This window comes from Fusarium flagelliforme (assembly GCF_020744385.1).
Source record: "Fusarium flagelliforme strain FIESC 12 MPI-CAGE-AA-0113 chromosome Unknown B0J16scaffold_2, whole genome shotgun sequence".
Taxonomy (NCBI): domain Eukaryota; kingdom Fungi; phylum Ascomycota; class Sordariomycetes; order Hypocreales; family Nectriaceae; genus Fusarium; species Fusarium flagelliforme.
Window position 1 is genome coordinate 3,276,211 of NW_025763504.1, and position 25,815 is coordinate 3,302,025.

The window sequence follows — 25,815 nt, forward strand, 5'->3', positions numbered from 1 at the left end:
GAAGACGTGAATTCTCTTGTGGTTCTGGAAACAAGCCAAGCCAATAGTACAATTTAAAGTGGCCCAACAACTCAATTAATCTTTGATGGTGCGCCTCAACTCCTTGACAAAAGTTCTTTATTTCCTATGCCAAGATTCAACAGTGCATTCAAAAGCCCACCATGGCCCTTGCTTGACTTTTATCCCCTCTTACTTATTTCCACTGGACTACGAGAAATGAGCTCTTAGCCACGGGAAACAAGATTGTAGAAGAGAAAGGTCAGTGCTGATGTTGAGCATTGGGTGTAATAGATAGAATAGAATATACAAAAGGGATAATTGTTTAATCCATCTTGCGGACTTCTCTAGATTAGGGCCGATCAAGACCTTTCTTCAGTGTGCCATTTTGATTGTCATCACGGCTCTGGCTCCTCACACTCTCCCTTCAAACCGCTCACCACGCCCGGAATCCAATCCTCCACCTCAAGATCGTCATAAGAGCCCATGTAGCACGAAGAATCAGAAGGCGCCCAGGAGAAGAGGATGCAGCTTGCATCTTTACCACATTTCTCGGCGCACTCGTCGAGGCTCATGCTGCCATCTTTTGGGAGACCTGTCAGTTGATAGTCGCATCGGATGTCCATATTGTATAGGCATATTCTGTCTGATCCAGGACAGATGATTGGCTCCGGAGGAAAGACGGGTGATGTTGTTGTTGTGGCCTGGGAGGTGGTGGTCTCCAATGCAGTGCTGGTCTCCAAACCAGTTGTGGTCTCAGGAGCGTTGGAAGTAGTAAAGCTTGTGGCGAGGGTGGTGTCGCTGGTGAGATCCGTGATGACAGCCGCGGTAGTCTCAGTTGCAGAGGTCTCCACGAGAGGAGCGGTGGTAGTTCCAGATGCAGAACTCTCTGGGATAGGAACAATTGTTTCCAGGGTAGTAGCTGAAATATTTTCCGAGGCAGAAAATGACAGGGTCTGTGTAAGGGACGTCTTAGTGTCGGCATTGATACTTGTTCCAGTCTCAATAGCAGTGGCGGCTGTAGTGATTGACGAGCTGCCTGGCCTGCACAGTCCAGCGGCAGCAATGCCCGCGAAGACAGGAAGGACAAGTAGTTGGTGAGAAGAACGCATGATGAAAGCAATGTTGTAAAAGGAATGACTGTGGTGAGGTTTGACACGTTGAGACGAGTGATGATTTCCTTCAAAGGGCAGTACTTATACTTATCGATTCATGACTCCTTTTTACAAACTGTCCACTATGGGGCCTCAAGAATTGGCGGCGTGATAGTAGTCCCAATAGTTCCAGTGAAACGGGCTTGCTTGGCGGAAAACTATTGAAGCTATCGACAAGCTGGCATTCAATAGTGCCATATCATGACCCACTTAGAACCAGCCTTGTCAGGAACAAGACCTGAAACCACACCACTTTCACATTGTTTCCGTACTAATTGCGAATGGCATTTAATCAATGTCCCATTGTTAATTTCCCGTGTCTGTGGCTTGACTATTGCCAGTTTTGTGCCCTGGATTCTTGAACCTGACTCATGATGTGAAATGTGCCCCGCCAATACGACTCATGGGTCTACTACCTCTTGTCTACTGGAGAGAGGATGCAAAATTTACACAGCGTCAGAGAGCTTGTTATCATGGCTGTCCAGTCGAAGAGCAACGCCTATCCTCTGTGGCAGTACGGCTGAGACGTGTACGAAATTGAAAATACAACTGCTAGGCTGGAACAGGTATGCTGTGCGCAAGGCAGGTACATTCGCGACAAGTTGTCTCGGACCGGGCACTGCTACTTCTGGTAACCTCGTAAGCTACAGAAATCCCTGTTTGGGAAATATGGACCTGGAGGATTCATCCATGGGCCAGTCCCACGACTATACCACCTTGCATAAAATGCCAAGGCAGGCAGGCATATGCATGTCAGACGCCTGCCTCTTCCGGTGCTTAGAGAGGGGAACAGGTGTCGAGTATCATACTTAAATCAACCTACACGAAACATTCTATTATATACTATACTTCATTTGACCCAGTCAATGCTACAATATTGTCAGAATGACTGTTGGAAACCTCAGTGGCGTAGCTCTTGCTGCAAATGGAAGCTGCAATGATGCAAATAGCACCGCAGTTGACACCCCAGCTACCCCACGACAGGATAAATTTGATGCCAACAATGGCCCTTCTATGAAGAGTCGCTGGGCCATCTCAATCTCCAGACTTTGTGAAAGCGATCGGACCATGTTCCAAATCGACAACGAGAAAGACCGACTGCGAATTCTCGGCGACATCATTCGAGTTATCGAGAACAATCTAGAGAAAAAGCGAAAGGGCCAATGTCGCTGGCGCGTCCCAGGGCTCGCTGGAAAGGAAATAGCTGTCCGAGATGTTCTAGAGAAGATGGCAGGGGCAGTCCGAAAGACGATGACCATTGCGGATAAAGTGGTCTCGTTTAACCCAACACATGCTGCTCTACCTTGGCTGGGCGTCAAAGCCGTCCTTATGGTAGGTCGCTCAATTATAAGATGGCCTTCATCACACTGACGTGTCGTAGCTTTGCCTTAATGCCTCTAATGTTCGCGGTGCTGTCCTAGAAGGATTGGAGGTAGTAACACGCATCATCTCACGGTACAACGTCATTGAGGCGCTTTATCGTCGTGAAAGATCAGTTGATCTACAGAAGGAGATCGAATCAGTGTTTGACAAGCTTTACAGTCTGATTCTGGATTTTCTCTGCTCAGCAAAGAAACACTACGTTCGCGATGGCTCAGGTAAGTCGTTGCTTAACGATGTATTGCCACTAAATAACTCACGAGAATAATTGTTAGGAAAGTCTATTGATCCCTTGTGGCCAACTGCGTTTGAGAAGGGAATTGCAGCTATTAGCGAGGCTGAGAGAGACTTTAGCGAGGTGCAACGCCTTGTTGATGCTGAAAGTCAGTGCCAAGTTCTCACTACTAAGCTATCATGCTGACTACCTCTAGACCTTGACGATGTGACTAGCCAAATTCTCCAGGACTTGAGAAACCCTCTTTCAAGAACCGTCGAGTATGAGCAAGGAGATCAAGAGACTATTGAAGGTGAGAGCTCTAGCGACTGTCCTATCATACAGCCTATCTGACACTTCAAAGAACCTTTACTACAGGAAATGATGTGCTGGATGTCATCAATCTCGGTGAATACGCACCTCCGCGCAGCTCAACAGGCAGCTCTCCCAGATACGGGTCGATGGCTGTTGGAGAGCACTGAATTCATCAACTGGAGGGACTCGAGTTCTTCAGAATATCTATGGATATATGGAATTGGTAAGACACCACATCCGTGTGCGGTGACGTTCGCTTACATGTTTAATAGCTGGCTCTGGAAATACAACCATTCTGTTAGTTAGATCCTATCGGCTCGTCGTTATACTCCATACTAATATCGTTTCAAAGATCTCAAGCCATCGAACATCTCCAGTCATATAGCCAAGTAGTCAACTTCTACTGCTCAAATGACCCGGCTGAGCCAGAGCGATCCGACGCAACACAGGTTCTGAGATCCTTCGTCAAACAACTAACAGTACTCGAAGATGAGACTTTTGTTCGAGCTCCAGCATTCCAGGAATTCTTAAAGAGAAAGGCTGAGGCAGACAAGGATGGTAAGAGACCCAGTCAGCTCGAAGCAAATGAATGTGTGGACTTGATCTGTGAGCTATGCGCAACAGCTCCAGCAATTCTGGTCATAGACGCACTTGGCGAGTGTAGTTCCCACCAACGCGACGTTTTGCTCGACAGCTTGGACGAGATAACAGCCCGGGCTGGTGATGTGGTTAAGGTCTTGATTGCAAGTCGCTACGAACGAGACATTGCTGCGAACTTTCAATATGCATCTCATATTGAGATAACGCCGGCAGCTAATCGGGAGGATCTTCACATGTACATCGAGACTAGGGTTGCTGATTTCATCACGCGATGGGGTAGAACACAGCAAGAAACCGAGGAGTCCAAGGCAGAGATGTCTAAGAAAATGACTAGAACTCTAACATCGGGTGCGAATGGGATGTATGTGAGCTCAGATTAACAATATTGGCTATTTGGTGACACTATTCAGATTTCTATGGGTGAAGCTACAGATGCAGCTTATAGATGATCGTAACCACGTCAAGTGGAGAGAGAACATCGACTCGACTCTGTCTCGGCTACCACCTTCTCTCGATGCCACATACAAAAAGGCTCTCGAGCGGATCAGGACTCTAGATGGCCCTCCTAGGTTCATAGCAATGAACGCTCTCAAATGGCTACTCTGCTCTCGTCAACAACTCAACACCGAACAGTTCATGGTTGCAATCGGAATTGGCTTGAACAGCGATACCACAGTCTCAAAAACAACCTTGAGAGACCTTTGCTGCAACCTTGTCATCTGGGACCAAGAAGAAGATTGTTTTCGGCTTTGTCATCCCACGGCGCGCGAGTAGGTTCACGTCTGGTAGCATGTTCAAGGCTACTGATAACAATAGTGAACAGGTACCTTCTTGACAGGACCGAAGACCTCAGTCTCATTGCTTGTAATCTCACCATCGCAGAAACTTGTGTCGGAATCTGTGTCGGGCGCAACGAAGGCGAAGATCATATTCGTAGCTATGCTACTCAGCACTGGCCCTTCCACGTCGAGCAAACACAAGCACCTCATTTAAAAGCTCTTGTTGTTAAGATGCTTGTAGAGGAAGAAAATCTTGAACACTGGATGGAAGACGTCAAAGCTTTGCTACGAGCACAGGGCAGCGCATGGAAGAACCGAGACGAGCAGAGACTTGAGTCCTGCCTTAGCTCTCCAGCCTCTCCACTCTTCGTCACATGTTCCTTTGGACTTAACGAGGCACTCAATGATTCTCGAGTTCAGGAGGGCTTAGACCTTAACGGTGTAAATATCCATGGGGCCAGTGGGTTGTACCTTGCTGCTCGATGGGGCCAAATAAAAGTCGTCGCTGCGCTGGTCGAAAAGGGCGTGGATGTGAATGTCACGGGCGGCCAATACAACACCCCTCTTCTAGCAGCAGCTGTTAACGGGTATCCTGAGATCACCAAGCTCTTCGTCGAGCATGGAGCTGAGTCAACACCGGGTGATGGTTTCTCGAGTCCCCTTCATGCAGCCATCGCCCACGATCACGACGCGGTTATTGAGACTTTAATCAGAAGCGGCGTTCAACTCAAGGATCAGACCCAGTTTGAGACTGCTCTAGATAGTGCGAGCACTCGAGGCAACTATATCGCTGTGGAGCGTTTACTGTCTGGGGCTGTTGGAAGCTTCACTCCAGGGACGACGCCCGATCCATTACAAATCGCTTTATTTGGTCGCAAGAAGAGACAAGCCATCGCGATATTGGAAGACTATGATGACATCAACAAGGAGGCTGGGATCTATGGTAATGCTTTACAAGCCGCTATTGCAGGCGGCGACGTAAAGATGGTTCAGCTCGTTGTTCAAGCCGGGGCTGATCTCACCATACGGGGTCGATTCGGCTACCCTCTGCGCGCTGCTGTGGCGTTCAATCACTTTCGGGTTGCAAAATACCTCCTAGAAGAACGAGTCGACCCAAATGTCTACGATGAGGAACTTGGAGATGCAGTGCAAACTGCAGCTTGTATAGGAAACTCGGATATGATCAAGCTTCTGCTTTCGTATGGTGCAGATGTCGATGGCCGTGGGGGTTACTTTGGTAATTCGCTTCAGGCGGCCTGTTATCATGGCAACGATCGTATTGCAAAGCTCCTTCTTGACAACGGGGCTGAATTGATGTTCAGGCAAAGTCACGAAGACTTTGTCAAGAACGGGTTCCAGAGGAGAGGCCGATACCACAATGCTCTGCATGCAGCTATCCACGGAGGCAACGAGAGAGTCGTCCGTCTACTGATGAATCACCAAGCCTCGGACCAAGTAAGTCGGAGGGGTATTTTTGGGCGTTTGTGTGGTCTTCGCACTGGCATGTCTCACCCTCTGCCACGTCCGCGCGGGTCGTTGCCTTCAATGCAGGAAGCGAAAGAACGAATAGGCAGAGCTCATCATGACTCAGCGTTGTCACTGGCTATAAAGCTCGATAGTAGCTGTCTCATCGAATGTCTCCTTACTCTGAACATCAGTCCCGGATCTTTGGGAGATCGGATGTTACACGGGCGTATTGCCATGGATAGCCACCCTCTTGAAGCAGCGGCGTACTGGGGTTCTCGCGAGGCAACACGATGTTTACTCAAGCACGGCTACAACGCCAATACCCTTCGTAAAGCGTGCTTCGTTCTCCATATTGCTCTTGAAAGATCGCAGTTTCATGTCGCTGATGAACTGTTAGCTCAAGGAGCTGAAATCGACAGGCACTGGCGTCAAAGACGGGACGATAGAGAATTGGACTATGGCTCCTGTCTGCAGCTCTTTTCTGAAGTAGGGAACTATGAGGCAGTTGAGTATCTACTTGACAGAGGTGCAGATGTAAATGATTCAGGAGGGGACCACGGAACAGCTCTACAGGTTGCCTGTAGCAGCGGTCATATCGATGTTGTGAAGCTATTACTGAACCGCGGGGCTGATGTCCATGATTCAGGACATGAGCTAGGCAATGCGCTGGCAGCATCATCAGGTGGGGGCCATGAGAACATCGTCTTGGTGCTTCTGAGCCACCATGCAGAACCTGACTCACTGAGTGGCGAGCACAGAGAGGTCGGCAGTGAGTTACTGCCTGTCTATAAAAGAACAGCTCTGCAGGCTGCTTCAGCTTCAGGGCACGCCTCAATTGTCACGATACTTCTAGAACGAGGTGCTTCTGTCAATGGAGTCGTGGGGTCTGTCACGGCACTGTCAAATGATGAAGCTGTCACAATCTGCCCATGCAGCCCCCTGACACTGGCCTCCTATTATGACCACCTCGAAGTAGTCTCAATACTCCTCCAACATGGAGCCGATATAAGCCTCGTCAGTTTATTACCGAGATGGGAGTTGCCATTCTACAAAGATCAAGGCAGCAGCTCGCCTTCGGAGGATGTAGTCCCACCCATTGAGGGAGATGCCCTTCTCGCAGCTTGTAGCCGTGGCTTTATAGAGATGGCTCATCAGCTTTTCATGGCTGATCCGCCAGGCTATATCCAGCGCAAACGGTTCGCACCGGCTCTTGCAGCGAGCCTCTCCAGACCTCGCACTTCCACCAGCTTCGAATCCAGTCTTACCGATGAAGAGAAAGAATTGCCTCTGATGCTGCTTCACAGGGGGCTTGCGGCTGACTTGCCATTGGAGGAATTCGGGCCAGTGTTCGAACACGGAGACATCAACCTCGTGGAAAAACTCGTCGAGGGGAGGTCTTTGGCAGCACATTCCCTCCTCCTACTGGACGCTGCACGCGGTGGAAAGATCCAGATAGTCACAAAGTTGCTATCAAGTGGTATGGACGTGAACACCACGGACGAGCTCGGAAAATCCGCATTAGAGGCCGCTGTCGACGGGTTCAAAGACAGGTTTAACCGTCGTCTAATCAAGGGCGAGCTTAAAAGCAGATTTGAAGTGCTCAGCACCCTTTTTCGTCACGGCGCCGACTTATCTACGCTCACAGAAAAATGCCATGTGCTCTCGAATCAACTAGTCAAGCGGGGGAGACTCGACCTCTTACTCAGATTTGAGGCAGGGGGTTGTCGCATGTTTCCTCGACGGCGGGATCTCTCTAGTGCGCTATCAACCGCAATCAGCAAAGGTCATGTTGATATAGTGGGACACATGATTGATACTCAGAAGCCTGAAGACGCAGAGATTGACCGTGCTCTAAGGTCACTAGAAGATCTTAGTTCCAGTGCACAAGAACAGGACATAGTACGCATTGTAGAGTTGCTCCTCGCAGCACGTTCCAGTCGCCTGGTAACGATATTGCCACCCGCAGTGGAAAGAGCTGCGAGGAAGAAGCATTTCTCACTTTGCCATACCCTTATCACTGAAGCCGACCACGACCGAGAATCGTACATAGAAATGCTCAAGGGCACAGCTCTACACGACAACGTCGGCGAATACATCCATTCCATCTGGAGACGGGTTGACGCGCGACCAGATAAGCTCTTGATTTATAATTCCGCCATTACAGCGTTCACCCAGTATACAGGCAGTTCTCACGCATGTAACTATTCGTTGTTGCATATGCTCCTGCAAGGTGCGGATTCAAACATACGAGGCAGTTCTGGGAAGAGCCTGCTCTATCACGCGGCGATTCATCAAGGTCTAAAAGAGAGAGCGAAGCTTCTCCTGCACTTCAAAGCAGACATGAGGGCCTTTGGTGGTGAACATGGTACAGCGCTACATGGATCAGCCGCCCGTGGGAGTAAAGGTCCGATGAAGGTGCTTCTAAATGCTGGTGCTAACGTCAATGCCCTCAGCGAGGCTCTGGAGTCACCATTGATTCTTTCACTTAGGCGGACGTGGAGTCCCTGTCCTACCAGAGATGACGTGGCCTGTGATCATTGTTGCGCTAAACTTCTCATCGAGGCTGGTGCGGATATCAATATTCGATGCGGCGAGGATGGGACGATAGCACCTGCCTCTGCTGCGATAGCGGCCGGTAATATAGACGGAATGCGCATGCTTCTAGATAATGGCGTGGATGTGCTTGAGGGAATGGGTGGCCCTGACAAGATACGGGATGCTTGTGAAGCGGCGGGATTATGTCAACACTGCAGGGAACCACTGCGCCCTGCCTCCATCAGGGAGAGCAAGGCATGTACACATATTCTGGATTTGCTTTTATCTCTGGGGTGTTGATATAAGAAAACTCAATTGATAGGTATCTATTTGTCTGGTGGCGACTTTGAAGATCCTATCGGGTGAATTTGTCGACAAAGTTTCTCCTCATCTCCGCGGTATCAGTCACAAAGGTATCCTTTTGTCTAGCCAATGTCTCCTCGTCCCTTTCCAATCTGTCATACATTTCCTCGACTGTCTCTGCAACCTTTCGCTCAGGCTCTTCGGTTTCAGATTCGTCGATTTCGGGGTCATATTGGTACACGCCCTCGTTGTCAGACATCTTATAGGACGGTTGAAGGGTGGTTATCTTGAGTGGCAGTTGCTTTGAGAAGCAGTTGTTTTGAGTAATGGTTGTTTTGAGTGGTGGTTGTTTTGTAGACTCTTTGCTTTGAGAAGCAGTTGTTTTGAGTAATGGTTGTTTTGAGTGGTGGTTGTTTTGTAGACTCTTTGCTTTGAGAAGCAGTTGTTTTGAGTAATGGTTGTTTTGAGTGGTGGTTGTTTTGTAGACTCTTTGCTTTGAGAAGCAGTTGTTTTAGAGGGTGGTGATTGTTGGTGAAGGAAGAGAGAAAAGAAAGACTGGGAGGGGGCAACCAAGACATTTTATTCATGCTTTTGAACCTTATATCAAACGATGGCATAAGAAAACGCTCATGTGCAAGCATCAGAGGTATAATGCTTCCTCCAAAGTGTAATTTTATTGAGGAGAAACATTAAAAAACTCTAAAAAAGAAAAAGACTATGAAGATCCAGAGTTATCGGCACAAGACCAAGCCGCCGATCCACCAGATACTTTATACGAAGCAATGATGTCCACCACAGAAGCATATGTTCCTGCCACAGTCATGAAGGTTCCCAGGGCAATGATCGTGAAACTCCACAGCACACCGATGTACCAGGTGACAGATCGGTCCTGCTTTCCACGCTTCCAATTGTCGTACAGCCACATACAGCCCATAGGCTGGAAGGACAGCGACGTGGCAAGTAGAGCGCCAATGAGTGAAACGAGACCACTGAAGATTGGGATTCCACTAGCAATGACGTATGCCACCACTGTGATGCCGAACGTACATCCGATCCATGATGCCCAGTGAACAAAGGTATTAGCAGCCAAATGCTTAGACCCTCTCAACACACGGACAAACACGTGCTTGCTCGCCAGCTATAACCCAGTGCGTTAGTTGTGAGTACTCAGAAGGGGTTCGTGCGGGACAGGTTTTCTTTCCACAAATTTACACTTTTGAAGCATCATGACTCCAAAGCGTGCACGAGATCTCAAGAGTTCAGGGCAAACTTACATGGCAAGTCAACATAGTAGTGACGATCAACCCAGGAAGCGCGATTCCGTAGCTGACCCTCTTGATCAAAACACCCGCCGAGCCAAGGGCAGGCGACGCAACGTATGAGCCGCAGAAGTAGTACACTACGCAGCCAATAGCGATATAGCAAGCGCTAATGACAGTTTGACACAGAATTAGTGATCTGGTGTAGTGTCTGGGGTCTCTCATCTCTGCTGCGATAGAGAAGAACGCAGGTGTGCCGGCGTATGCAAAGATGAGGGCGCAGATAGCTGAGATCGCGTTGGTAAAGCTGGGTTTCTTGAATAGGTGATAGTCGGAGACCCAGATGGTGTCTTTGGGAGCTGCGGCGGGTCGGTCTTGGATACCCACTGCGACTGTGAGGACGATAACTGTCATGATGTTAACAAGAGTTTCCAAGTAAGGTCATGAGTTGCGATATCTTACCAGACGTAATGACACAGACTAAACCCAACCAAGCGAGCCAGCTTAGTTTTCCAAGTGTACGGATACTCGCAAAGATGAACCCGGTAACGGCCGCAACAGCCACGAAAGCAGCTGTACAGGTCCCATGATTGGAAACAGCATTGAAGCCGATTGATACACTCAACATGGCTGAGCCACAAACAAATGTCCAGTCTGTCAGAAACGTATCAGCTTATGTCCCACAACGGTATAGTTACCACAAGCATAGTTCACTTACAGAGGCCAAACGCGAAACCAAAGATCTCTCTGCCCACCTTCCCAAACATCAAGCCACCCGCATCATCAATACCATAAACCTCTCTATGTCGAAGCTTGAAAGTGCCGACGATGTAATCGGACCATGTCGTTATGGCTGCTACGATACAGAGGCAGATTAGGCCGGGTATCATGCCTAGGGTATCAAAGACGGAGGGAATGGAAAGGATGCCCAGGCCTAGTTGGGTTTTCATCATGAGACCTGCTGTACCCAGCCATCCAACCTAGACGTGTTAGTATTGTCATTCCAGTTTCACTTGCTGGTTTCTCACATTTCGGTAGTTCGGCCCATCATCACTGATCTTTCCAAAGACCGCATCATGAGCATGACCAGGATCATCAACAACCTCCCCAGACAGAACTTGTCCTTCCTGATCAACCTTGTCCGAGCTTAACATGTTGTAAGTCAATCAAGTCCAAGCTTTCCGTATTCTCGCGTTCACTTTCCACAGATTTGGAGAAAGGAAAGTGACCCCGACGTGAACCCCATTTTGTTCTCACGATCAGGAAATTTTCTCCAAATCGTCTCCGATACTAAGCGCCAAGAACCACGTAATTACTATTAGAGTGACAGTTTCTATATGGATGAAGTTTAGACTGGCAAATTCTTTCGCAGAGATTCCACTTGGAGCCCGATGTCGGATGTTGGGGTTAGATGGGCAGCGAGATGATTGGTTGAGAGGAACGAGGGGTGAGGTTTGAGTGGGCGGTCTAAGCTGCATTGGAGAAGCTGTCGTTTTTGGGATGTAATAGAATTGGAGATGAGGATTCGGCTTAACAGAATATACCTCAATTCAACGTATCAAAAGTATTTGTGAGTAATTATTAGTGATATGTGAGTGTTGTTTTAAATACAGCTGCCATTCCCTTCTTGGAAGATTGACTCAAGTCTGTTCTGCTTGGCTGTTCTGCTTGGCTGTTCTGCTTGGCTGTTCGCTTGGCTGTTCGCTTGGCTGGTTGCTCGGCTCAGGGACTGGTCACGTGAGCCATCAGAGCGAGGAGAATAGCCGTGGTGCGATGAGAAGACACGACGGGAGGTATCGGGACGCGTCTTGTTTGTCGCCCAGTCTTCAATGAAGAGCCATTGACTTGTTACGACAAAGGACCATCACCCTTGTTGATGCCGTAGGAAAGAAGGGCGAGCTCATGAAGTTTGGTGGCATCTTATCGCGACCATCACAAGCTCCCACTAAGCCGAGAACGACTAGATCCGCCGGAGGGATCTTGACCATCCTCCTCATCCTTCCCAGCCTCACTCGAGGCGCCGGATCTAACTCTTCTGAATTGAGGGGTTCATCAATAGTTTGCGATACTTCACTCAAGTGCCGATAGGATCCGAAGTAATATCGGTTTGACGGGCGTTGCTTTCGAATTGAGGTCATTCGGGTGGTGATGCTGACACATATTGGACATGGGGTTTAGCCGTTGACAACCGAGCGGAAGCAGGATGTTGTCGGCGCGACAATTGATGGTGCTCAACGTCCAAATAGGCTTTGAAATCGGCCTTCATGCAGTGAGATGAACGATTTCGACTAGAAAACGCCATCTTTTGGCTTCCGTCGCGTCTCTGTAGTGTCGCAGAGCTGTACACCCATTTGTGTTTAGGGTAGGTTATGTCGTCATGATTTTTGATCGAGAATGGTCTCCAACGTTTCCAACTTTCATCTACAAAGACGTTCTGCACCGCAAAGAGTAGTAGGAAACTGTCAGAATCTGTCATGGGATATCTCGTGTCTCCAGTATGTATCGTTGAATGGCTTGATCAGGAATAGAGTCAACTCTTTTGTCCCATGCTTTTTGTGACAATCGCAAAGTCTCACCGAGATCTGATAAACCACAGTCAATAGATTCAACCTTGCATCCCTTTACCCGAGCTGTCATTCGTCCCCCACGGCCCCGGCATCCAAATCGCGGGGAAACAAAGATCTATAACCCCAGATAATTGGTAGATCTGGAGTCTCGACCCCAGATAACGGACGTGTCGGCCGGCCTTCTCGCCGCTGAAGCACGAGTCGTGAAACAATCCGGTCGATCTAACTCAATCTCTGTTAACCTTGAACCACCACGTGAGAGGGAGGGCGGAAATGGACCGAGGAATTCCCCGCTCAGTACCAGGTTTTGGGGGATAAGATTAATTTTTAAGCTGAGTGTTCGAGAGCGTTCTGCTCCACTTTATTAGCAGCGAAATTGGATTTGAGGGACTTGTTATTGGATAGACAGGTACTGGTCTCTATCCACCCCCAGATTAGCTGGTTCTGTGGAGAAGTTGGGCATTGAGAGAATGGAATTGCGAATTCTTCAAGATTCTGTGGTACCATGGATAGAGAAATCATGGCAAGACTGTAGTATACTCATAGAAACTGGGAGTTTGATAGAAGAGACATCAAGAGAACATTCTACAAACAGTAAAGATCAGCATAAATACCCAAGGCTTCGCCGCCACTGAAGACTGAAGAAACTGCCATTTATCCCTGCATCCATCACTAGACAAGACCGAGCTAGTATTATTCAGGGCAACGTCCCGCACGCTCTCATCAATTGAGTTAACCGGCCACCTCGCCGATCAAAAAACCGCTACCCCCCTCTTTACTCTTTACTTCCCCAGGCATTTTAAATAAGAATATTGGGGCCCCCTTGGAATTCTCCATCTTTCCCCAGATCATCCTTCTCTTCCCCGCATCAACATCTTTTTCTCTTCCTTTATCTTGTCACCTTACTTGGATATACTCTGAGGTTGTGACCATGTCGGACGAAAAGGTCGCGGCCATCGCCCCAGTGGCTTCCCACGACGCAGACCCCAGCAAGACTCATCCTGATGTTATCGACCATGCGCGCGCGGCTGCTGATAAGGAGCAGAAGATGACCCTCATGCAGGGCATCAAGCTGTATCCCAAGGCTGTTGGTTGGAGTATTTTGATCTCGACTTGTATTGTCATGGAAGGTTTTGACATTGTCTTGGTCAACAACTTCTGTGAGTTTCCCCGATATCGAGTTTGCGTCGCAATTACTAACGGTGGCAATCAGATGCCTTTCCTCAGTGGAATAAGAAATACGGAACGCTTCAGCCCGATGGAACATATCAGGTGTCAGCAGCATGGCAAGCCGGTCTGAGCAATGTACGAGTCCCTGAATTATCCTCCTCCTTTAGTTTTATGGCTAACACGACTGTCTAGGGTGCCAACGTCGGTTCCATCATCGGTCTCTTCCTCAACGGCTGGCTCTCCGAACGCTTCGGCTACCGCTATACAATCATCGGCTGTCTCATCTGGCTCTCCGCCTGCATCACCCTCTTCTTCACCGCCCAAAACGTCCAAATGCTCCTCGCCGCCGAAATCCTCTGCGGTCTTCCCTGGGGTATCTTCCAGACCATCTGCGTCACCTACGCCTCCGAAGTTTGCCCCGTCGCCCTCCGAGGTTATCTCACAACATATGTCAACTTCTGCTGGGGTCTTGGTCAAGAAATCGGTATCGGAATATTGCGATCCATGATTCATCGTACAGATCAGTGGGCGTACAGAATTCCCTACGGTCTGCAGTGGATTTGGCCTTTGCCCTTGATTGTGGGACTGTGGCTTGCGCCTGAGAGTCCTTGGTGGCTTGTTCGAAAGGGACGCGTTGCTGATGCGAAGAAGAGTCTTCTTAGACTTACGAGCTTGAACCGCGAGACAGAGTTTGATGCAGATGAGACAGTGGCTATGATGGTGCACACAACTGCCCTCGAGGAGAAGCTTACCAGCGGAAGTTCCTATATCGATTGCTTCAAGGGTGTCAACCGTCGCCGAACAGAAATCGTCTGTATGGTTTGGGCCATGCAGAACCTCAGTGGAAACTCCTTTTCCAACTACTCGACCTACTTCCTCGAGCAAGCCGGTCTTTCTGCAGAGCACGCTTACTCATTTGCTCTCGGACAATACGCTATCAACATGATTGGTGTTTTCGGTGCCTGGGGACTGATGTCTCAGGGAATCGGACGTCGCACTCTATACCTGTACGGATTGTGCGGTCTTTGCACCGTCTTGTGTATTCTTGGATTCTTAGGTCTTGTGCCTGAGGCGGATCGGGAGAAGGGTGCTCTTGCTACCGGAAGTCTCATGATTGGATGGGCTGTCGTGTATCAGCTTACTGTTGGATCGGTTGCGTACTCGCTTGTTAGTGAGCTTCCTTCTCGACGACTTCAGATCAAGACTGTTGCTCTTGGTCGTATCTTCTAGTAAGTTTGCCTCCTCCAGGTCTCATGATTCGATGACTAACAAACTTCAGCGGTATCGTCGGTATCGTCAACGCTGTCCTGGCCCCTTACATGCTCAACCCCACCGCCTGGAACTGGAGCAACTTTACTGGCTTCTTCTGGGTAAGTCCCCCGCAAACTCTACTCACTCAAACACAAACTAACTCTCTCCAGGGCGGTATCTGCTTCCTCTGCATCATCTACACTTACTTCCGTCTCCCCGAGCCCAACGGTCGCACTTTTGCCGAGCTCGGTGTCCTGTTCGAGAAGGGTATCAGCGCTCGAAAGTTCGCTACCACAAAGGTCGATGTCTTCCATGAGTCTGTCGACGAGCATGTTCTCGATGAGCTTAACAAGGTTGATCATGCTACTGTTGAGACTGTGGAGAAGGCTCCTTCTGGCAAGTAAATTTCACGATTGGCTGTTTCCTGCGAAAAGAAATGGTCACCGTATAAAGAGATGGACTATATGTATAATAACGTAAATTAATGAGACCTTAGCTTAATTATGTGCTTTCTCCATGTGACTGCAAATTTGAGCTGACTTGTTGTGAAGATCGGCTGTGCATGATCGGGGAATTGGACACGACCTCAGACGGAGGTTTATCCAAATGGGAATGGTTTTTGCAGATCTTGAAAACCTCGGTAATGAACCCCACCTGCCAAGTTGTTGGCCAGACTTGGCTTCATACATGAGTCAGTCAGCAATATGGCCAACCAACGCCTCAATCTGACCGTATCACAGATATCTGATCACAAGGGGGTCTCTTTTCGGTCTTTTCTTCTGGCGGAAATATATCCTCCCTAGCGACAATGATAGCCAAACTCTTCATCAACAAGGTTACGCGTTTGAGGCATCATGGCTTCGATGCTTGCACAGGAGAGATGGAAGGAAGTAAAGAACGCATTTTATGCTCAGACCGAAACTTACGTTAGAGTAGGTAAAAGAATCGAAAAAAAGGTATCGTGTGAGCATTGGAGTCATGATGCTTCAAAAATATAATTCGTCGATAAAAAGCTTAACCAGATCGTGTACAGAAGTGATAGTCTCCGTCCATCTGAACAGAAATCTATAAACTTCAACCACCAACACAGTTTATCCAGGATCCCTCAAACCTTGATAAACTTCCTCACTCAACAGGAAGCCACTGACTAGCCAACTGCTGAATCCACTCAGGGCATGGCAATTCCACCTTGACACTGTCCCTCTTCTCCATCCATTCATAGAATGCCCTCAAACTGGCCAACTCAGGATCAACCACAAGATCCAAACCATATACATCCTTCCCAAAATACAAAACCGCCTGAAGCACACAATCCGCAACATTGACCTTCCCATCGCTACCATCGAATCGGGAATCATTATCGTAGTACTTTGCCAAAAGCTTCAAGTTCTTGTAGCAATACTCCAATATGAGCTTCGACGCAGTGGCATTTGTCGTTTCAATCGGTACAAACAACGCTGTGCCTTTATGACACGCCAAAACGAATTGACTCGTGATTTCATCCGCAAGACATAACATATCTCTCACTCTTGCCTTCTCTGCCGCAGTCTCACCCAACATACTGCCCTTGGCCTGCTTCGAAAGTTCAACTTGCCAGGGTTCTTCAGGATGGTCGCAGATGTCTTCAAAGTACAGCATAATCGCAATGGATTGCTTGATGAAAGATCCATCGGGAAGGAGCAAAACGGGGACGGAGCCCTTTGGTTTGCGAGGAGCAGAAAGCTCACCGGTTTCAGAGGCCGTACTTTCGGATATTTTTATGAGGGGAGAGTTGAGGAGGTTCTTTTCGGAGAGGTAGGTTAGGACTCGACGGGGGTAGACACCCCATGAGAGGACGAATAGTTCAAGAGGGGGTTCCATTGGGATAGCAGTGTTGATTGAATAGAAAGGAATTAGATATTCATCCTTCATCAAGGATATGTGTGGAGCTTTATAGCGAAAATTGGAAGCTTTCTGTAAGCGGAGAGTTTTCGCTGAAAGTGCCCGGTAGGATTGCGGAACGAAGGATTGATGTGCGACCAGACCCTTCTATCGATAAGCTAGTATATGTTAGGATTGTGGAATGGTCGCATTGAATCCTTCTAGTACACATCAAAAGTCTCCGTAATACGGACATCCGTACCGTCCATACAGATGATCGACATGGCTGCGTCACATGCCGGGTACTGCGCCCGGACACTTTTATTCAAAGCTGGGAAGAAAGTTGTATTTACATTCGAAACTATAAACTTAGTTGAAGTGAAATGGCCGCCTCACCCTCGGAGGCTCATGACCACACTCTACTTCTTGAAGTACTTGATTGGGAACTTGGTTCCCATCTCCTTGTAAGCAGCAGGGTTAGGATGCAGACCATCCCCAGAGTCAAACTTGGCCAACAACTTATCTCCTTCGCCAATCAAGCTAGCAAAGTCAACAGTATGGTCAAAAGTACCATTGTTCAGAATGAACTCGTTGATAGCAACCCTCGTCACCTCCCGCTCAGGTGCATAGTACTGGTTTCCAAGCATCTGGGTGATAGTAGCTCCGATGCTGGTCATGCCGGCCTTCTTGATATCGCCAGCGATTTGCTTGTACGCTGCCATGAGACCGGTTTTGATCTTCTGCTGGGTGGAGGCGTCGGTGGCAGATGGACCGACATCGTTTACGCCTTCGAAGATGACGACGAACTTGGCGCCGGGTTGCTCGAGGGCGTCGCGCTTGTAGCGTTGGAGAAGAGGAGGACCGAGACCGCCTTGAAGAATGGCGTTGCCACCAGCGGCCATGTTGTTGACGGCTACGTTCTTCATTCCTGAGGCTTGAAGATGCTCGGCAAGGGCATCAGACCATCTACATTCGCTTAGCAATCATTTCATCAACATCATGTGAGGTTACTCACCGATCATTCGTGTCATCGGTGCTGCCTCGTCCATCAGTGATACTATCACCCAGCAGGACAACGGCGAAATGATCCTGGGGCGCCCATGAATCAACGCCATTAGCGAAATACCAATGCTTAGTGCTTCCCTCCGACACAGAAGCAGCATTCACATGGTTACCCTTCTGCATCCACGAAGTAGTTCTGCTACCAGGATGACCAGTAATGATAGCTCCAGCCTGACCCTTCTCTGTGTAGACGGAGAGAGCAAGGTTGGATAGAGGCTTGAGCTTGAAGTCGATAGGGTCGGAGTAGGCGATCTCTCCAGCAGGTACGGAAACGGATTTCTTGCCCTTGAACTTGAGGCTCTTGAGCGTCTTGGTGTCAATCTCCCCGACACCGGCTTTTCCGTTAACGGGAAGAGCAATTGATGCCGCAGTGATGGGCAGAGGGGTTTTGCCGAAAATGTTGGAGAACCGGATACGGATCCTGTCTGTGCCGATAGACGTGCGGAATGTCTGACGGAGAGTAGTATTCAAGAATTGAGCAGCAAGATCTGGTCCTCCCTGAGTTTATGTTAGTATGGATTGGTCTCATTGATGACATGACTTACAAATGGAGCGGGAGCAAGATTATGAGGCTCAACCTCTTGAGGCATAGAAGCCCATGTTCCAACCCAATGCTTCTTATCCTGAGGTGCAGCACTGCTGGTGAAAGCCAGACAGGCTACAATGAGAGCTTTGACACCAACCATTTTTTATAGTTTGTGGGGATTGGTATACGAAAACTCAAACATGGGACGACGATCTTTTATATATCCGTCCATGGTGTTTAGATGACGGGATGAATGGGCCCATTAGGCTAAATCGTGGAGATCGTCGTCTGAAACCACTTTTGCCGACAGTGACTTCTTCCAATTGATGGACCTTTTGCTTCCGAAATGCCGAATGGGGTTTGGCCTGGAACCCCTGTATCGTGTTAACAGCCGACCCCACATGAGAACCAGCATCTCGTATTAACATCATGCAATGGAAGATATTCATATTATCCAGAATCTAGTCCGATTGAGCTATTCCAGGCTGTCTACTCAAGCCAATGCTCATCCAATCCCTCAAGAAACTCCATATCGACATTGATAAAACTCTTCCAGAGATCAACCTCCCTCAACCAAGGCTTCGTTTGAAGAGCAAACGTGACCGCCGTACAAAACTTGAACAAATCCTCCTCATCTTCACCCATGACCAAAATCAGATCACCACGATTCATAACCTTGTCCCCAAACTTCTTTTTTGAGAATGTTCAATCGTAACTCCGTGCTATGATGGATGCTGAATCCACTACCAGGCATATCCTTTGGCACGAATTTAAACTCCCATGAGCGATTCATGCTGTCGAGGAAACTTGTCATTCCGCGGTTCATGGGGCCTACCATGAGAGGATAGTAGTGCGGTGTCGACCAGAGACGAAGCAATGCAAAACGAGCGTCAGGGTGTTTGGCAGCGAAGGATTTTGCGCGGGGAAGGACATGCGGCCATGATGAGGGTGGGACGTAGGCTGGTGGGAAGTTTTGCTTGAAGTTTCCGTAATGATCTTCGTAGTTGACAAACAGATCGAGTTTGTCAGGGCGATGGGGTTCCTTGTTGGCTGTTGCCATGCCACTGACAACCTGGGAATCAGATTGAAGGTTGGCCGGACCTATCACACCAGCTTTGTACACTATAACCGGTTAGTAAAGCTCTGGATAAGATATAGGGCAACATACGTTCAGCGACAATGGGCCTGACGGTAAGACTCCATTCCATGGGATACACTTCAGCTCAGAAACGGTCTGTATCCTTGTCATAAAACTCCTTCCAAAATTCCTTCGGTCGGAACTTGTAACTCGTTCTGGTGCGACGATTAGGCCTGACCTTGCTTCGTTCCTTGACGTCGAATATCCTGCTCTTGCGGAATTCCTCGCACGAGTCCGAGTTGACAAACATGGTGACAAGGTTTGTGACTTCCAACTCGGGGAAGAACATGGGCATCGTGGCGAAAGCTTGTACCATGTCTTGCACGATGAAACTATTGGGCCAGGGAGCTTGGGGATCATGCGAGTAGTCAAAGGGATGGTAGTCGGCGCGGAGCTCGAGCCAGTCAAGGATAGAAGCGATGTGCCAGACCCAAGCGGTTGCTCCACATGTGTCTGTTGAAGCATTGCGCTGAGGCGGTCTTACAACATAGCGCATTTCTCCTTGTATCCTGGTTCAAGATCACCAGCATGTAGAGATTCTTTAAAGCCTAATGGTTGTTAGCATCGAAATAGCATAAAGAACGGGAGACTTACTGAACGTGCGATCTCTCTCCATGTTTTCCATTGGATCAGAAGAGTCCATCCTCTTGTCAAAATTCGAACTCTTGTGCGACCTCATCAATCCCGTCTTCTCGAGCAACGCCTTCTGCGCAGCATCTGGCTTCTCCTTCCTCGCCGCCACGAGACCGGTCTGCCAAATATGCGGCACTCCCCAAATAGTGATCTCCTCATGATCCTTCGCCTCGCGCAAGGCCTTGTACGGATCTTTGCCTGCGTTAATAGCATCAAGGCCCTTGGCCATGTTCCTTGCATTGCTAGGTAAGACACCACTCTCGATATCAGCTACTCCATTCCTGATCTCGCGGAAAGCAACGCTCGTCTTGTTAGAAGTGAGTTCATCAGGGAAGAGAATTGCGTCTTCGAGTTCATTGGCTTTGTTGTAAAACAGATACGATGAGGAGTCTATCTCGGAGTCCTCTCTGGTTGTGATGTTCTTGTCACATATGTCGAAGAGTTTGAACGAGGATGCTTCATGAGAGACAGTGTCCCAGAGGCTCCGTACGTTCTCACCAGGCTTGATGTCACGGGTATAGCCTGTTTCCTCGTCGCGGTGGAGGCTGCGGAGCAGAGGTTCCGTGTGTTTGTACATGTCCTGGGGTTGTCTGATGCGCAAGGCATTGCGAAGTTCCTAAATTGTCGGTTGAATTGGCGTATATGAGGGTTGGAACGTACAAGGAGGACGGTGTTGTACATATCCACGTGTGATTGTCCCGGCACAAAGTCCCAGATAAAGACATCGTAGTAATCCGTGAATCCAAAACGCCATTCACGGAGCTCATCAGTTTACTTCATGAATTCAGGTCCGACGGACAAAAGATCCTCCCAGTCGTTCTTGGATGCCCTACCAAGGCCCTGCTTGCGTCTCAGGGTCCAGAGCTCATCCTTTGGCGGTGCAGTAATGACACGACCGGCCTTACCATCCCTCACCATAACAAGCACTTCACCCGCTCGCATGAGAAGATACTGAATAAAGCGCCTGGTAACAGGATCATTCCGCTTCATGTTTCCCACGATAATATTCCTCGCCTCAATCATGCTGTGTGCACGACGCTGAGTGCTGCGGCCACCGACTTGATCATGGTGTGTGCGGGACTCGGCTCCAAAGTCGGTGAAGTAAGGGAAGAAGCCGAGCTGTTGAAGCTGTTGCATGAAACGTTCCATACCCCAAGCAGTCCAGTTCGACGCAGGAAAGTAGTGCCAGATACTCAACAAGTTCAAATCTGAAAACTCGTTCCAGTTTCTGCAGAGTTGGATCGCATGTTTGATATCGCAGTCCTTCGCCATAATGGAGAACTGAAGCCACCCATCTCTCGACATGGCATTTTCGCTGGCATGGTCCCAAATACTCTTTCCACAGATTGTGACCTTGGATTTGGATTTGGACTTCGACTTCGACTTCTTGTACTTCCTCTTCTTCTTGTCGCCGTAGCGTGAAACTCGATCCGTAAACCAGTCGTCGGTATGAAGATGATGATACCGCCTGTCTGCTCTCATGATATCCGCCATAGTCTCGTCATCGTCGTCATCATCATCCTCGATAAGAATTCTCTCATCAGGTTTATCGCCGCGAGCGAAATCGGCGCATGCGTCTCTGATGTTCTGAAGAGTAGGTTCCGCGACCTTGAGACAGAGATCTCGCAGGTCTGCCTCAGCGATGGTGGAATCATTCAGGAATTCCTGCACACTGTTTGCTCGAAGAGCAGCAGGGAGAAGAGAAACTTGCGAGAGAACAAGGCGACAGAAGAGGAACAGCTTGATCTCTCGAATATCACGGATGAGAGAGTCGATCTCATCCTGAGGCAGAGGTGCAGTCTTATCCCACGTCTCATGAGGATTCTCGAGGGTACCGACGATTTGCATACCAGACAGGTTGTCGAGGTTTTTCTTGACACCTTCACTCAATCGCTTTCTCATTTCCTCTTCCGTCTCGATGTTGTTCTTGTCCGGCTCTTGCAGCTCCGTTTGTTCGGCTTCCTCAGCTCTGTGGTGCATAGCTAGGAGTTTCAGCTGGCCAACCAATGAGTCCTCGAAATCGGGAGCCTTGTTGGCATTGCTCTTGGCCTTCCCTTTCTTCTTCTTCTTCTTCTTCAGCGTTTTTGCCGCAGCAGCAGGGGCTGGAGCCTTGGGCTCCGAAGGGGTTGCAGAAGAGGATGCTTCTGCGGGTGTCTCCGATGATGCCTCAGCAGTCGAGGTTGGTTCCTTGATATCGATCGGCATCCAGAAAAAATGCTTAATCAGATCGATGTACTGATTCCTCTTGTCATACTCCATGCCCTCAATAGGATCCCATGCCTCATCATCGTCTTCACTCTGTGCCATTCTCTCCTTATACGCCTTATCCAGGAACGCATCCTGGATCTTTTGCTACTCCTTCTTCCTCATATACTCCAACCTCGCCTCAAGCTGCTTCATATGTCTCTGGAACAACTGGACTTCCTGCCTGATCTTCTTCTGCTCCTTATCACGACTCTCCTCCTCCTCATCCTGCGCATTCTTCACCCACGAGTACCACTGCTCGTTCTCATAGTGGATAGCCATGAAACGCTTTTGCGCACGCTCAAGAGCGCGCAGGACGATGTGTCGTGTGCTGATGAGTTTGTCAATGTAGGCTTGGTGGCCGTAGTCGTAAGAGATAGAGTAGAAGCGCATATGGTGTTGTTTGCGGGCTTCAATCACACGGCTGAGAGTCTGATATTTTGTGAGAAGATGAGTGAGGACTTCCTCAATGGGTTTTTTGTCTGTGATGTCACCGAAGTCATCGTTGGCAAGGGGGATGTTCTGCTCAGCGAGATAAGCTGGAGGATGGTTGTCTAGATAATCAAGCTGTGCTTCTTTTATATCCGAAGTACAAGCCATGTGCTTGTCGTGAATGCAAATAACAGAAGAGCTCGTTAGCATGAGTAGCTTCTGCCGTACAACGCTGCTTATTAGGAGCTCTAAGAGCCCATACGAGTTACTGTCAGTCCATTTAATTATTCGAGCGTGAGTTACTGGTCTTACCTAACATTGCGGCACGATTGGAGCCATCTTTACTAAGTTCTTATGTGCAAGTGTAAGTGCCTGAATCGGGACAGTGAATGTTCTCTTTAGCTTAAGTTTCAGCTTATACAAGGGAGTGGTTGATGGCTCCGTTCGTTATTGAATCGTCATACAATGCGTCCCTAGTACTTTGGAACGCTTATAGCTCAGGAGTAGCGCAGGAGCAGCGTGTGAGACTTGCACTGCAATCTTAGCCCACGCCAACCTCTCGATTGTTGGAAATGTAGGGTGTGCTGACTAAAGTTTTGGATGCCGGGAGTAAGTTAATGCGTGTCGTCATGCACAGGATTTCCCCTCTTTTTGCATCGGGAGGCGAAATACTACCGCGTTACGTTTACCTTACACTCTCGCATCAAGAATAATTTTTCAAATCTGAAGCACAGCCGCAATGTCCACTAAGAAGCTAGAAGTAGAGCTCTTTGTAGTTTACTCTTGGTATAGCTATTAACGAGGTGCATGATCGCCAATCATCCATGGGTTGGCTTCACACCCAAGCTCCTCTGCAGCTTTTACAGCTTTTTACAAATCCAGGCTGTGCACATCTTGAAATCTTGAGAGCCTAGTGAGATATGGTAAAAAGCTTGGTCTTACATATCTTTGGTTGTTGGAACCATATCTCAAACTTCTAGCGTTATTTTCCATGCGCGTTTGCGCACTCTCACATCATCCATTGCACTTGGCGTTGCAACCTCAGCCGCACAAGGCTCACTCAGTAGTAAAGATAAGATGCTCGATAACCCCGCACAAATTTCTGTCATCTTTACATATAAATCAATTCTCTCCATGTCCCGTTCATTTTGATAAGAAGTATCCTGCCCATAAGACATTATGTGGCTCATTAATACCCATACTCTAACCTTAAAAGAGTTCATCGGCCTAGATCGACCTCCCTTCGCGATCCTTTCACATACATGGGGCAAGGATGAAGTTACTTTTCAGGGTTTTCGCGGCACAAACTACAAACAAAAGCTCGGAGGCCAGAAAATTCTTCAGACATGTGCCCTCGCGAAAAGCAGAGGCTTCGATTACGTCTGGGTAGATTCGTGTTGTATCGATAAGACCAACAGCGTTGAGCTTGCAGAAGCTATCAATTCCATGTTTGAGTGGTATGCCGCTGCGGGAGAATGTTACGTGTACATCCAGGACCTTGCCCCAGACGCGCCTATCGATAAGCTCAAAGGGTCAAGGTGGTTCTCGCGAGGATGGACATTGCAGGAGTTATTGGCACCTGATGAGTTGATCTTCTTCGACAGGGATTGGCGACAGCGGGGTATCAAGCATGATCTCTCAGAGTTGATCAGCGAAGCCTCAGGAATCAGTCAAGAGATCCTTCGAGATAAAAGCCTTTTGTCAAAAATTCCTGTTTCCCACAAAATGTCATGGGCGGCGTCTCGTGAAACTACCCGACCCGAGGACATCGCGTATTGTCTTATTGGTATATTTGACGTCAGGATGTCGTTTATTTATGGAGAAGGTCGCAAGCATGCCTTTTACCGACTACAAAAGAAGATTATACGCCAGACAAACGATATGAGCATCTTTATATGGCAATCATTGTCTGTTGATGACAAGTATAGCGGGGTTTTGGCGCCTGGACCTGAGGTGTTTGTACATGGATCGCTTTATCGACAGGCGCGAGGGGCGCTCGATACTCCTGAGTATGCAATCACCAACAAGGGCATCCGAATTGAGACTGGAGTGCAGTATAGCAGTGACGGAGTCATAGTCCTCCCCCTAAATCATTCCAAGAAAGGCAATGACATCATTGGTATCTACTTGAAAGCATATGGGGGTAGGACCTACGCCAGAATGCGACCTCACGAGTTGGCCAGCATTACGAATGCCAGCAAAGGACGAACGGAGCAGAGATATCTTAGCCCAAGTATCTCTGTAGCCACCAAGCGGGAGCTCGAAACGTCTTTGGAGCGTGCCTTCCTCTTCGAATTCTCTTTGAATACCGAGTACTGGCAATACGAATCCACCAGTCCATCTACCTGGTGGGATCACGATACACAATCATACATGCGGGAGGGCAACAAGTCATTTACAGCATTTCACTTCTTCCGAAGTGATTGGCACGACATTAGCCCATCTATGAACTTCGTTGTTGCTTTCGGTATGACTGAAAATGGTCTTCCATGGGCTAAGATTGACGCTGGTTCGCTGTACGAAGCGGCTGTTAGTGGACAGATGGGTCTAGTCAAAGAACAGATTGAGAAACATGTACGGGCAAACAAGAACTCTTCTATGTCTATTCAGCGCTGGAGTCCATCACCGTGGGGAGCCTCTTCAAGTGAGAATCAGACTGGCAGCCAAACTGTCTCGACAACCCGTCTAGACCTGTCAATTGTAAGCACGGTGGTGAATGGTCATTGCACTTTTATTATCAACATGAGGGCACAACCTAAAGCCCCTGTGAGGGAAAAGGTGATGCTAGCAATCTTGATAATCTTTCTTCCTGCAATCTTGGTCTCCTATATTTTTAGCATTGAAATATTTAGTGTTGAATCGCTAATGGGTTACCGGCACATACAATACTCTTCAGAAGAATTTAGTTAGAGAGCTGAATATAAATATA

General features: G+C 48.5%; 9 protein-coding genes across 9 annotated transcripts; 4 read left to right on the plus strand and 5 right to left on the minus strand.

The window, feature by feature from the left end:
- Window positions 1-350: 350 nt before the first annotated feature.
- Window positions 351-1,148, minus strand: B0J16DRAFT_394792 (uncharacterized protein). Its single transcript, XM_046132155.1, has one exon. It carries the CDS (start codon window positions 1,107-1,109, stop codon window positions 396-398), a length of 714 nt encoding a protein of 237 aa, XP_045986714.1. The 5' UTR covers window positions 1,110-1,148; the 3' UTR covers window positions 351-395.
- An 847-nt stretch (window positions 1,149-1,995) lies between these two features.
- Window positions 1,996-8,741, plus strand: B0J16DRAFT_394794 (ankyrin repeat-containing domain protein; the record flags this gene model as incomplete). Its single annotated transcript, XM_046132156.1, has 9 exons — window positions 1,996-2,483; window positions 2,533-2,749; window positions 2,807-2,914; window positions 2,963-3,058; window positions 3,110-3,283; window positions 3,333-3,357; window positions 3,413-4,021; window positions 4,071-4,430; window positions 4,484-8,741. The coding sequence occupies exons 1-9, from the start codon at window positions 2,037-2,039 to the stop codon at window positions 8,739-8,741; spliced, it is 6,294 nt and encodes a 2,097-aa protein (XP_045986715.1). The 5' UTR covers window positions 1,996-2,036.
- A 718-nt stretch (window positions 8,742-9,459) lies between these two features.
- On the minus strand, window positions 9,460-11,337 carry B0J16DRAFT_361186 (transmembrane amino acid transporter protein-domain-containing protein; the record flags this gene model as incomplete). Its single annotated transcript, XM_046129736.1, has 5 exons — window positions 11,032-11,337; window positions 10,722-10,983; window positions 10,466-10,657; window positions 10,019-10,410; window positions 9,460-9,882 (listed from the first exon to the last, which is right to left on the minus strand). Exons 1-5 carry the CDS (start codon window positions 11,155-11,157, stop codon window positions 9,460-9,462), a joined length of 1,395 nt encoding a protein of 464 aa, XP_045986716.1. The 5' UTR covers window positions 11,158-11,337.
- A 2,044-nt stretch (window positions 11,338-13,381) lies between these two features.
- Window positions 13,382-15,507, plus strand: B0J16DRAFT_369003 (general substrate transporter). The gene is made up of 5 exons (XM_046130250.1): window positions 13,382-13,730; window positions 13,784-13,875; window positions 13,933-14,969; window positions 15,020-15,110; window positions 15,162-15,507. The coding sequence occupies exons 1-5, from the start codon at window positions 13,502-13,504 to the stop codon at window positions 15,393-15,395; spliced, it is 1,683 nt and encodes a 560-aa protein (XP_045986717.1). The 5' UTR covers window positions 13,382-13,501; the 3' UTR covers window positions 15,396-15,507.
- A 609-nt stretch (window positions 15,508-16,116) lies between these two features.
- Window positions 16,117-16,851, minus strand: B0J16DRAFT_411478 (uncharacterized protein; the record flags this gene model as incomplete). The annotated part of the gene is made up of 1 exon (XM_046133238.1): window positions 16,117-16,851. One exon carries the CDS (start codon window positions 16,849-16,851, stop codon window positions 16,117-16,119), a length of 735 nt encoding a protein of 244 aa, XP_045986718.1.
- Window positions 16,852-17,190: 339 nt separating this feature from the next.
- On the minus strand, window positions 17,191-18,680 carry B0J16DRAFT_300434 (SGNH hydrolase-type esterase domain-containing protein). Its single transcript, XM_046124562.1, has 3 exons — window positions 18,459-18,680; window positions 17,867-18,411; window positions 17,191-17,817 (listed from the first exon to the last, which is right to left on the minus strand). Exons 1-3 carry the CDS (start codon window positions 18,597-18,599, stop codon window positions 17,271-17,273), a joined length of 1,233 nt encoding a protein of 410 aa, XP_045986719.1. The 5' UTR covers window positions 18,600-18,680; the 3' UTR covers window positions 17,191-17,270.
- Window positions 18,681-19,662: 982 nt separating this feature from the next.
- On the minus strand, window positions 19,663-23,054 carry B0J16DRAFT_394807 (uncharacterized protein; the record flags this gene model as incomplete). The annotated part of the gene is made up of 6 exons (XM_046132157.1): window positions 19,663-20,030; window positions 20,172-20,430; window positions 20,485-20,826; window positions 20,871-20,972; window positions 21,006-22,562; window positions 22,632-23,054. The coding sequence occupies 6 exons, from the start codon at window positions 23,052-23,054 to the stop codon at window positions 19,663-19,665; spliced, it is 3,051 nt and encodes a 1,016-aa protein (XP_045986720.1).
- A 987-nt stretch (window positions 23,055-24,041) lies between these two features.
- B0J16DRAFT_282669 (heterokaryon incompatibility protein-domain-containing protein) lies at window positions 24,042-24,785 on the plus strand (the record flags this gene model as incomplete). The annotated part of the gene is made up of 1 exon (XM_046123974.1): window positions 24,042-24,785. A coding segment is annotated over exon 1 (720 nt), but the record flags the coding sequence as incomplete, so codon positions are not given.
- Window positions 24,786-24,810: 25 nt separating this feature from the next.
- Window positions 24,811-25,812, plus strand: B0J16DRAFT_333780 (uncharacterized protein). The gene has a single exon (XM_046126879.1). The coding sequence runs from the start codon at window positions 25,047-25,049 to the stop codon at window positions 25,794-25,796; it is 750 nt and encodes a 249-aa protein (XP_045986722.1). The 5' UTR covers window positions 24,811-25,046; the 3' UTR covers window positions 25,797-25,812.
- Window positions 25,813-25,815: the final 3 nt, after the last annotated feature.